Here is a 13263-nt window from a genome sequence, read left to right as displayed (position 1 = left end):
TTACTTTTCAAATTTTGACCTCTGCAACCGTATTTAATATAAGTAAAGCATTGAACATAATTAACCAGCAATAACATCAATAATTGTAGTTATTTATCTATATACTAATATATAAAGCTGAAGAGTTTGTTTGTTTGTTTGTTTGAACGCGCTAATCTCAGGAACTACTGGTCCAAATTGAAAAATTCTTTTTGTGTTGAATAGACCATTCATCGAGGAAGGCTTTAGGCTATAAACCATCACGCTGCGACTAATAGAAGCGAAGATACAATTAAAAATGTGAAAAAAAAAACAGGGCAATTATAAATCATAACTTATATCTTCTACCCACGGGGACGAAGTCGCGGGCAGCAGCTAGTTTTATATATAACGATGCTTGTCAGTCACAAATCTAGAAAAACGGTTTGACATAGCAACACAAGTTGACAGTAATAAAACCATCATATTGGTACATCGTCGCTGTAACCGAGATCGCACGACTACTTACTATGAAAAAGTAATCAGAATTCGTTTTTTTAAATACATCATTTTTTTTACTACGCCTACACCTAAAAAACAATACTATAAATCCGATTTACCATGAAACAAAAATTCTAAAAAAAAAAACTACAAAATCTACAGAAAAAAAACCGAACAATAATGCAAAAAATAATTATAACGTAGCAAAACTACCGACAGATCTCAAGACCAGGACTTACAAGGTAAATCATCACTGGAGCTATGACTGGACCCTGGATGCCTTCTATTCGTCACAGCATTCGGATTCACCATCCCCATCGGGGTCATGTTCATATTCAACGGGTCCATCAGTCTCCCATGCCCACTGCTGGACGTCAAATCGTCCGGGCTCAGATCCTCACTCGTCAAAGACACGGAACTTTGCCCACTGACCAGAACCGAATTCTGTATATCCATTGGACTATGCTGAATATTCGACGGACTATGCAGGAAGGTTGTTGAGTCTACATAACTTGCTACGAGATTGTCTACACCCATTGAAGTTTCTGGTTTTATTTCTTGCTTTATGTTAATCACTCCGCTGGTTATTGGAGCTGAGGACTGGATCCTTTCTTGTTCGTAACGATCGAATTCTTGTATCCGTGGTCTCGGGAGTTCAATTGTGGTCTGTCTCAAGGTCGTCGTGCTTGTGGTCGCTGTAGACGTGGATGTTGAGCCACTTGGTCTGACTATAGTTGTCCCTTTTTGTTCGTCTATAGGAGTTTTTTTGGTTAGTATGCTTTGCTACTGTCTACTCGTACTAAGATTATGATGATGATTGATTTTATATCTATTTTTTAAGTTCTGTTTGTGTTGTCAACCGATTTCAAAAAGAGGTTCTCAATATTAATGTTTTGTTATAGGGTGAAACAATTTTGCTGATTCTTTTTTCATCAGATGTGACAAAGTAGGTAAATTTGATTTTTCATTTGAATTCGGTTGCATAGTTTTGTTGTTAAAATAATATGTTAGACTGATAACGTTGTCATTGTTTTCTTTAACTTGTTGTAACCCTAAATTCTGTTGCGAAATTATCCTTCACAATTGTTCGGTAGAACATATTTGACTATAACCGAATGATATCAACTTCTTTCATTTTCATAACTACTATAGCTAGTTTAATATACACAATTATGTTTTCACTTTGATGAAACCTACCTAACTTAACAAGACTGCATATCATTGAATCAAATCGTACCTACACTTAGGCTAGATCAATTTTTAAATATATCTCCTTCCTGATAATACGCAAATATTCAGAAGGTTGCCAACACCACTTGAAGTTACACTAGCAGTTATGAAAGGGACGGCATTACACGGCGAAAACTGGCCTTTCCTTTCCATATTTACAAACAGTCTTTAAGGGGTGCTGTTGGAACCTAACTCTTCAAAGATTAACAGGAAATACGTACCGTGACTTATAAAGTCTGGGTCTAGGAACCCACCAGTCTGTTTGGGTTCGTATGCTGTTGTGGAGTCGACGTAGTCAGCAGACACATCGTACGGCTGCTGTTGTGGTGGTGGCGGCTGGATCCCACCCATGTTGGAGTTGAGGGCTGGTCCGGCGTTGCTGTAGTTGTACGAGGAGAGGGGAGAACCGTAGCCTGGGTATCTGGAATGGAGGAGGGAGTTATGATTATGATGATGAATTGAAAGCTTTAGAGTAAAGATGAATTTGAAAATGTTTAAAATCAGTCAGACTTTAAGTTTTGATGGTTTCGCTAACAGAAATTAAGACATAAGTTTTTGTGTATTAGATGCGGTTTCACGTGAATCTAATATAATACGTTGTTCTTTTATTTCATCATCCATTTTTACACCTACCCACATCGTTAGATCCCACAGCTGATGAAAATATTTAACATTATTATTACAACTAGTCAAAAAAAAAATGGTGAAAGTCTGTATGAAATATCTTTTAATTATACTCTATTTGTTTGGAAGCTTTAAATGGAAGTCAATTCCAGTGTATTTTTGTCTTAAACTCAGTTTAAAAAACCAATGCAACAACAACAAAGGATTCCAAATTAAATATAACACTGAAATATAATAATATCTGAAGTGTATTTATTTAATATGTGTTTGTATAAAAAGAGACACCAATATTGTTCTATAAGATAGTATTATTGAAATTAAATTCAACTACCAAAGTTCGATACAAGATTAGGGTTTTAAATTAAATATTAAATTTGAATAAAACCTTCACAACTTGAAAAGGAATTTAAACTAAAGAATCTAGTTTGCTTTAGGTTTCTTGAATTTTAAATTTTGAATACTATTGCCCTAGTTTTAAATAATTAACCGCACCTAATTGGTTTGGTAAAATAAATTGTAATTAATTCAAACTTATTCGCGAATTACCGTAGCTAAGACTTCTACTTACTAAGTTTATTTCTAGAATTATTTATTATAGACTTAACTTTAACATGATCTTAAAAGTTTATCTGTCACTTAACACTTTTACTACTTAAAGTGACATACATAGCATACAACTTAACGGTGCCTTTGAACTGTTTGAAAGAACAGTATTCGGCCTTAAAACGCATTGGTATTCGTAACAAGTAAGACTTTATATCTATCAATTTATAATAGCTATCAATTATCAAGAGTTATTCAAGCCACATTCCCAATTACAGCAAAAACCATCAAGAATTTCCCCGTATGACAACGGTTAACACATAATGTCAAAGAAAAACATCGCGAAACTATTACACTCACAATAAAAACAACGCCATCTATCATTCTTAATGAGAAACGCTTAGTACCGCTACTTGATACTAGGTGGCGGTGTTTACAGTTTACCGTTAGCGCCATTCAACGTCGTCACGACAGTTTACCGTTGGACGCTTACAATAATGACAGCGTCTGATGCACCGCTGACACAAATTGAAGTCCGTGTAGTAATGAATTACAACGGTGATGGCAAACGAGAAATCTTTGAAGTCGGACTAACGAGCCATAGTTTTGTCGTAGCCATTATGAGATTTATTACCCGTTGCATTCATGTAACAATTCTTGTGTCCCCAGTTATTACTGGGTTTACTTGCTGTTACCAATGGGATTACTGCTTTTAGACTTAAGCCTATTATTACAACACTGAATGACTGAATAAGTATCAAAATATATAAGATTCATAATGTTGTGCATCATTTCAAATTTTATGAACAATATTACTCTACTTTTAGACCATATAAAGCTACACATTTCAGTATTGAGTTTCCGACTTTTGACAACAGATGGCGTTACTTACCCATTGTAATGACCATGGAACTGGTCGCTTGAGCTTGGAGTTTGTTGCTGGGCGTCGTACACGGAGTCAGGTGCCGTGTCGTTCTGCGCCCGCAGTTGTGCGCGATGGAATCGCACCTCATCTTCCACTTTCTCACGTTGCTTTTTCGACATACGTCCGAATTTCACCGCTGTAACACAAATTTTCAAACTTAGCTTTTTAGTTCCTCCTCTCACCGCTACAGGCGCTCGTGTCGCATCGAAAAACTAATGACATAACAGGGAATACGATATTCGCATCGTTCCCATGCCTCTTAATATTCACACGACGAAAAAACACAACTAAAATCGCTGTCTAACAATACAATGCAATTACGTTCTCAATGACACCTAGCTACATCACATTAGTTACTCAATACCCGCACACATAAACAGCACTAGTGTGCGAAACACGGGCCTGTCGATGTGTGCGTGAACAAACGGGTGTTGATTGGTTGTGTGTGTGTTGCGTTCGTGTGCGTTCGGGATACTTCGGCCGTTGGCACACTGCCTAGTAGAACAACGAACTCGCGAACTCGCTCTGACGTACATATGTATAGTACTGGTGACGTATCTTCTACGTAATGCGGCGCGGTCCCGTTGGGCGGCAACGCGGCCGATTTGAATAAACGAACGATTCTGAACATCGAATTCTTAGCGAGCGGCCATCTTGATTTAGTCGCGTTATTATTTTCGGCTATCGACTTTTTGTGAACACCTAGTCTATGAGTTTTCTTTGTTGAAAAGTTCAATGACTTCACATAACCAGTGTAAACTTGAGCTCTACATACGTGTGTCATGTATGGGCAGACAGGTCTTGTGTTTTGGTTTATTTTTTCTTCGTATTTCGGAAGTCTCTAGTTTAATGCCCCAAATTATTGAGAAAACAATTAAATTTCTTACAATAGATGTTTGTTCGGTTCAGACAATGGAGTCTATGACCTGTTTATGTGTCAAAAATATTTATTTTAGTTGTAAAATGATATTTGAGGCTCATTTTGGGTATGGAAACCAAATATACAATAGGTGACATCATTTTTAAATGAAAATTTTATGCTGATAAAACATTATTTTGACTCAACTTTTGTAGTATAAAAATATTCACTTCAGCAACTAGTTTTAATTTCGTAATCATATAATTAGAATTTACACAATTAAAATAAAAACGACATCAAAAAAACAATATAAAACTACTCAATTACGATAAAAACTCAGCTTTTTATATTAGGAATCAGCAAAAACACAAGAAAACGCAATACTGTAATAAAATTATAAAACTAATACGTGTTTGGAGAATTAGTGCATGTTACATAAAGCTAGCCTCTTTGCATGTGTGCGTAACGAGTCGTGTACTTCACAGTGCTTGTGTGTGTGTCTCTGTAAAAACTTGGATATGTTTATGTTACGCTTCGTGGCTGCAACATTGCACAATATGTAGGGATGTGGATCAGTCGATGGATTTTTTGTCGATGTTTTTTGTGGGTGTGTTAATGTTATCTGAAACTATTCCACGCTAGTCGTTTATGAGAATTGCTGTTGGTTAACTATTTTTTTTAATGGGACAGGCCCACTACACATCATTTCAACTCCTGTAAACTAGGATTAACAATGATAAATACCACCCAGAGCTTAAGCTCGGTGTGTCCATGGGAAACAATTTACTGACTTGGATGCCGCATCGAAGAGTAAATAAGAGGACTATTTTGCCGATTGCCGGGACAATGAAGCTGTTCATATCATTTGAAAGAATATCTTTGCAACAAAGTTATCCTCTTCTAGGTGCCCTAAAAACTACAACATTACACAATATGATGTACAAAGGTGCTGCTTATTTCTAAAGAAACCTCTACCAGCAGACCCATTTTATTCAGTTATTTAAGTTTTCGTTTTACAGTCACATACTTTTTTAATTAACCTATTTTGTGTCCCAATGCTAGTCTAGGGCCTCATCCATTTGACCTCAGTCTCTACAGACCAGATGGTCTTTTACAACGACTTATAAAAATCTATCGATATAATTTTCCATCGACACTCTCCCATCACTACGACATATCGATCGTTACGTATTGCGCAACTGTTCGTCACTGCACGCGTCGTCGCCGTCGCGCTATGTAAGCTCACGCGACTTCGCTTGACATGTACGTACATTAGTTACGTCTATATTTCTTTACCGACTGAAAAAAATGAGGTTAGTGTTGTCGCGTATGTAATATCGGTAATATTCACACGCATGTATGTATAATTGTTTGTATGTTCGGTGGCGTATTTCTCTGAAAGCTTTGTTAATGTTCATCCGTCCCTAAATTAGTCGATGCCTGTGCTTTGTGTTTGGATGATGTAACATATCTCGAAAACTAACTATTCTAAATTTTGTGAACATCAAATGAGTTTGTAACTTTGCGTAGATTTGTCTCAAAAAACACTATACCGAAGCTTTTCTATGAGTATCAGCTATTTATGATAAGGCTTTTCACGTGACTTAATCGCGTGTTAACAAACCTTATTATTTTCTTTTGACAGCTATAAGGAATTATGAAGAAAACTACACGTTTATAAGAAAAATATTAAAAATAACCTATATGGAAACATAATATCTTTACAAGAAAATTTTATTCATTTTACTAGAGAACAAAAAAATGTAGTTCTATAAAATCGATACTAGATGGCAGCAGTAGTCATAGAAATCTTTGTCTTATTGATATCATTCCTCAATGAAATTATTTTCAATTGAATGTAAATGAAATAATATCTTCAAGTTGTTACTGATATTAAGGAGAATAATTAAGATTGTCTTATGCAAGTTGTTCATAAATTTATTTCATTTTTTAATTATAACAGTCAGTAATTCAGTATAGACAATTAATTTATATTTGTTCATCTAAAAAAATAACTTCCATAGACAACATTCCATAACAAAAAAAAAACACACCTAAATTACGACCACGTCAACAATTATACCATATCATCCCACTATTTGCCCACGCGTGGGCGCCTACATAACAATCACAAGACCGAAGTGAAGCCCATTTCTTTCCGTAACTAACTTACGTCCACTGTTATAAACATTGCGTTATCAGTAGTGATAAGAGGTCGTTGACCCGCAACTCGCTTCCTCGTACAACACGTGCTTGTAGGTAATTTTAAATGATTTCTTTATGATATAATGTTTTCATATGGTTTCGCTTGTTTTTTATTTATTTTTGTTATAATTTGTTGTATTAATGAATGATTTGTATTTTTAGAACAAGCTTTTGAATAGTGTTTTTTCAACTAGCTTAGCCTCTTGGTTTTACCCGAATTTTTCTTTTTACTAAATTATTTTTATGCCTTTTTGTCATTTTTTCTTAATCTATTAACATTTATTTTTGTTTTGTAGATTAAATCGTTATTCCCAAACCTTGTCTCCAAAATTTGTTTTCGAAACCATATTCTACTCGAATTAATTAATTCTAGATATATTTAATCAAGTTACTAATAAGTACCACTATTTAATTTTGACATTTCATTCGATATTTTATCGACCGATGCCTGAATGGGTCACTTTTATCGAGCGCTTTGAGAATCGGGGCGCAATTACAAAAAGTTTATTAAAAAAACTGCGTTTCTTATTTTGAATAGTGTGTTACCGTTATTATCTATTAATGTCCTCTTTAATTCCTTAATAGAACATTCCAGAAATACTTTTGTTAATAAATAAAGTGACTTTAGGACGATAAAAACAATTCATTATTTTTTTGATAACGTATCGTTTTGAAGTATACATAATTATCAAATATTAACTTTTAACGTACTTTCTATACGTATGTTTCAATGTTATATCAATACTGCTATAATTTTAGTTTATTTTGATGTAAGGGCCTTCGCACACGAGGTGATATAAGTCTCAGTTACGCGACGATTTTAGTGTTCAACTATTAACCTGTATCTAATTTGCTACCTAATTTAAGGTTCATAGAATTTTTCATAGAATATTTGTATTGTATGTTCATCAGTTATGTAGTTCTCATAACACAAGCTTTGCTTATTTTGAGATTAAATGGCGATGTGTGAGAGTTGTGGAATATTTATTGATTTATTATATATTAGCTATAAAGGTAAGTACTCACCATCACGGCTCATGCCAAGTTTGAGGCACTTCTGTAGTCGACAGTACTGGCAGCGGTTTCTGTTGACGCGGTCCACAACACACGCCTTGTTCCGCGGACACTGGTAGTTCACCACTGGAAATATTGGATGAGTTAGTATCGATATCGCGCGATAATATGTCGAGTGACTTTCGTTTAATCATTTGGAGAGTAACAGTTGTTGATTCTCTACAGCAATGTTTTTTTTAGCAACTAGGGGAACAAAATTAAAACAAAAATATTTTTTTCTTTCGATTCTTTTAAAATAAATCAAGAATTTACAATATTTTTTTTTGATACGGAACTTACTTTTTGTCCTGTAGCTAGTTAACAAACATTGATGCTTAGAATCAACCTTTAAGTCATATTTTAACAGAAGTTTTATTTTTCTCTCTCGATATTATTTGAATAGTCACTCGATAAAATAACGAGTGTTTATAGAATAGTATTCTACTCGAAACTGGCAATTTATAAAAAGAACAAAGGCAATTCGAATTCTGAAAACCACGGAAAGGGATCTTTTAATTTGAATTGCGAATAGTAATTCAAATGTTGATTTTTAATTTGGTATTGCTTTTTTACCCTGGATTATAAAGTGCCAGTTTGAAATAAGATTTTAAAATTAATTCTAATTCGATACTTAGATCATTATTCTTAAATTTTAATGCATGCAATCCTATAGTCGACTATATACTGACTTTTTATATGTACCTTACCTATCTGAATAGCGAAAAATCTAGATATTATTTTTAATCTTTGTTTTATAATCAGTCAGAAAATAGACAGATTACCTTTTTTTATCTCGCTCTTTTACTATGACTTGTATTTCCGCTTACCTCCTAAAAAAATGATTAATTCCTGAGGATGGCATTTCCTGTCTAGGTTATGTTAATTTAAGTTAAAAAAAATACGTATATAAGGCTGAAAAAGTCAAAAAATATCATGCGATCTGAATTCGTTGCTTATATACAGGTTTAAGCGGTACACATCAAGGTAAGGAATTGGATGGGTAAGCGATAATAGAGCTTGTTAAATTTTCTAAATAAACTAACAAATATAACTTATATTTAAAGTTAGTTAAGATTTGTCAAATCTTTCAATTTATTTTTAATTTCTGGCAATTCCTTTTTCTTCTGCTTTAGAACATCGATTAAACTGAGTTTTAAGAGAAATGTGTGTTTTTTAAGGGCTTATTTCTGTATATTTGTAAAAAAAAAACAAAATGCAGACGAATTGAGAACTCTTCCTTTTTTGAACCCCTTGAAAAAGAAGAATCTCACTGCTCTACAGAGCGAATTTTCAACATAAGTATTTTCAACTGAGTGTACTTTTAACTTTTAACTTTAAACCTACATGCCTAAGGTTCTATATAAAATAACAGTTAAAATGACGCCGACCTGTGCTCTGGGAACGTCTGAAGAATCCCTTGCACCCCTCGCAGGTGATGACTCCGTAGTGGACCCCGGAGGACTTGTCGCCACAGACCTTGCATGGTATTATCTCGATTTGAGCTGAAACAATCGAAAAAAATACATTAGAATCGATATAAAAAGGTAGAAAGAAGTAAATACGACGTCTGTTTGAAAAAAGAACGTTAGAATCGATAAAAACGTATAAAGAAGAAAATGTCGTCTGTTTGAAATATAAGTATTTGTGTGATAAAGGTTGCCAGTTCGAATCCTGGATGGTAAGTTAAATACACTTATACATATTATGTGACCTTTAAGACATGCGTTATATTTTGTACACCGATAAAGAAAGATATACTGTTACAAATTTGCTTTTATGAAGATTCGTTTTTAATAAAAAATAGCAATTCTAAACAAGAGTGTCTGTTATAGTCGTTTCAAAAATACGATCGCTCCGAACTGGGTTCTGGGAAGGCAAAAACAGTGGGTAAACTTCAAAGCGACTGAAAACTTATCTTTTAATTCTTGTCATACTAAAGGCTAATAGGCTATAAATGACTATACCGATAAACTAAATAACCTCAAAATTCTCTAACCCACTAAAGAGTGTTACACTTTTTTTACTTTTTTACTATATTTTTTTTTATTTTCTACATTTTCTTAACTATATTTTTTTTCGTTTTTTTCTGTACATTTTTAACAATATATCCTGTTAAAGTGTCCCATCGCTAAGTAAAGAGATACTGGTATTTAATTTGACGCCATTTTTGTTCGGGAGTACATTGACCCCGGCAAGGTCGTGGCTCGGGCAATGCCTTTTGCGCTAGTGTGTCCCTCTTGTGTAAAGACAGGCTGGTGTGTATGTGTGCGTCAGGAAGGACGTAACGTAACCAGTTATTTACATTGTTATATTAATATCTAGCTATTTATCGGTCTAGATTATTTTTTATTCTAAATCTAAGTTTATGTTTAGTGGAATTTGAGTACCGAATAATCTCTAAATGTCTATTAGGCATTCAAGTTTTTAAGCATAATGAAAAATAGAGGTTTCGTCGATTTGATTAACTTGGTATGTATGTTAGTAATAACAAATATTCTAAAAAAAGCTTCTTTCAAGTAAGAAACCAAAAGAGATAAATTCATTGTTGTTTGTCAGTTGAAATCTCCAAAATTATTAAACGCAATATTTTGATAGTAACTGTCGTGAGAATGATTCATTATTAAATGATGTAACGGTTTATTCACGCGTATTTATCGGGGTAGTTCGACTCGCGATCCCGCCGCGTCTGCTCATGATTAAGGACTCCGGTTGGGTCCGAAACTAGTCGGGCTACCCCGATAAATACGCGTGAGTAGACCGTAAAATCATTTAATAATTATTAAACGCTTTTTGATTAATCATTATTAATATATTAAGTCAAAAATGAAAGTGTCCATTTTCTGACACAGTTTATTAAACTTAAAAGAGTGTCGCAACCTAATCCAGTTTTAAAATCTTCTTATCTATACTGATATATAAAGCTGAAGAGTTTGTTTGTTTGTTTGAACGCGCTAATCTCAGGAACTACTGGTCCAAATTGAAAAATTCTTTTAGTGTTGAATAGACCATTCATCGAGGAAGGCTTTAGGCTATAAACCATCACGCTGCGACAAATAGGAGCGAAGATACAATGGAAAATGTGAAAAAAAACAGGGGAGGTCTAAATGGTAACTTATATCTTCTACCCACGGGGACGAAGTCGCGGGCAGCAGCTAGTAACTTTATATTATAATTATTTTTGAAATTTAACTAATTAATAGCTAGACTTTTCTCAGTAGTTCAAATGAGTAATGACGTCATAATTATTTTTTGAAGTATCGTAGACGCCTATCCTATGCCTAAGGGAATTATATGTTAATAAGCTCTTGTGACACTTAACATGTATCTGAACTATACATACGTAAAATTCTTTAAGGCTGGTTTTTTTATATATATTTTTAAGTGTTTCTGTTACTTCAGCCATTATTTTTCTAGAAATTTCAACAAAAAATACGCAAAATATAAAATCTTATTTCAAATACGTTTGCAGTTATTATATCCCAAAAAATATAATATAAATAGTAAAAAAACATCAAATTTGAAATACATATTCGAAAACAAAAACCTACCCTTTAAGATGTAAACTTTTTGCAACAAAACAAAGATGGCCGATCATCTAAATTTAAAACCCGAAGCAAATTCTAAACTATATAAAAAGTGACATAGATTCGGCTATATTCGGCTAAGTTCGGCGGTCGTCGGCCAGGCATTGAACCCAAGGCATAGTACTGACCTATCTCGTATACTTTAAAGCATTTCGCTAGCCGGTATTCGCAGTGACGGATAGATTTTTTTTGTATATTTCATCATGTTTCAATATTAGTACGTCAGGGAGTAATTACTAATACTAGGAAATTGAATTTAGTAGTCTAGTAATCTATACTAATATACAAAGCTGAAGAGTTTGTTTGTTTGTTTGTTTGTTTGAACGCGCTAATCTCAGGAACTATTGGTCCGAATTGAAAAAATATTTTTGATTTGAATAGACCATTCATCGAGGAAGGCTATAGGCTATATAACAGCACGCTGCGACTAATAGGAGCGAAGATACAATAGAAAATGTGGAAAAAACGGGGAAAATTTTAACCACGTGGACAAAGTCGCGGGCAACAGCTAGTAATATAATAAGGTTTGAGCATTGATCACCACGCTGGCTCGCTGAGGGTGGCGATTCACGATTCTGCGCTAGGATAGTATACAATATTTTTTTCTGTAGTAAAGATGAAAAATTGATGAAGAATTCAGGATATTTGGAATCCAGGTAACTTCGTGATGTTGAAATCTTGAATTAACCGCAGTGAACAAGCGTGGTGATCAATGTCAATCCTTTCCTATATAGGAGGAAGCTTATACCCAGTGGAGAATTTTCAGGCTGGATTTATTATGTGCATTTATTAATTTAGAACAAAAAGGATAAAATTACAGTCATTGTATGTAATGGTTTCTTTCAATTAAATAAATAAATCAATCAACGACCTTTTCATCTACTGCAGACGACTTATGTGGTGGTGTCTGTGATACAATGCCTTTCATGACTGAACTTACCGATACGAGAGCGACATATCTCACCACAGGCTTGACAAGAGATGTAACTGGATATTAGTATCGAACCATGTTCTCTCTGTGACCATACTCTGTCCAACCGTATTCTGTCTCTCTGTCTTTTCAAATAAATAAATGTCATCAAATAGAGGGGTAATCAGTCAAATTAGTTTCAGCGAAACACAGATTGAAATCCGAGTCTAATATAACTTGCAAAAATATCGAAAAACGACAAAATGAACCAACGAATTCGAATCTTCCTCTTTGGGGTCAAAAACCAACATTAGCACAATAACACACCACGCCCCTAACACGGTAAACCCCTACATTGAACTGGGTTCAACCTCCTAAGCTCAACCCTCGTGACGTCACTGTAGGGATGGGAATAAAAACATCGGATATCCGAAAAAAAGTTTTTAGGTGGAATTTCTTCTTCGAAATGTAATTATATTCGATATTAAATACGATTTGAAACGTGGTGCTTAATTTCAGTTTCGTTTAAGTATAATTATTTCTATCCTGTACTTCTTTATATAAATTACCTTTCAAAATTACAATCTATCTATCTAAATTCTATAGCTCTTCCTAAAAACAGTGAAATTATCCGTATTATGTTTTTAAACTTAATCTAAACACTTAAAAAACTAGCGTATTTTAAATATCAGTCCATAATACAATATAACATCATCAAACCATATTCGGATATTTTAGATTTCGTATCTATATCCGGAATTTCCTACGACCATCCCTAGTCTAGGATTCGAACCCGCACAAGGCCGGCCAAAAGCTCCACAAAGGTCGTGCGTTGACACCGTGCGTTAACCCAAAGGGCAATGATACACAA

The 13263-nt window shown here is 34.2% G+C and overlaps 1 protein-coding gene across 4 annotated transcripts in view; it reads right to left on the bottom strand.

The window, feature by feature from the left end:
* LOC113504076 (probable nuclear hormone receptor HR3) overlaps positions 1-13263 on the bottom strand; it is an 89396-nt gene that overhangs the window by 6411 nt on the left and 69722 nt on the right. For all 4 annotated transcript variants that reach the window (XM_026886172.1, XM_026886174.1, XM_026886175.1 and 1 more), the window contains 4 exons: positions 9287-9400; positions 7872-7985; positions 3749-3917; positions 1911-2110 (listed from right to left, as the gene is read on the bottom strand). In XM_026886172.1, the coding sequence (XP_026741973.1) occupies positions 1911-2110; positions 3749-3917; positions 7872-7985; positions 9287-9400 (597 nt within the window). The remainder of the gene's footprint in view (positions 1-1910; positions 2111-3748; positions 3918-7871; positions 7986-9286; positions 9401-13263) is intronic.

This window comes from Trichoplusia ni, chromosome 21 (assembly GCF_003590095.1).
Source record: "Trichoplusia ni isolate ovarian cell line Hi5 chromosome 21, tn1, whole genome shotgun sequence".
NCBI lineage: Eukaryota > Metazoa > Arthropoda > Insecta > Lepidoptera > Noctuidae > Trichoplusia > Trichoplusia ni.
This window is presented reverse-complemented; position numbering and strand designations above follow the sequence as displayed.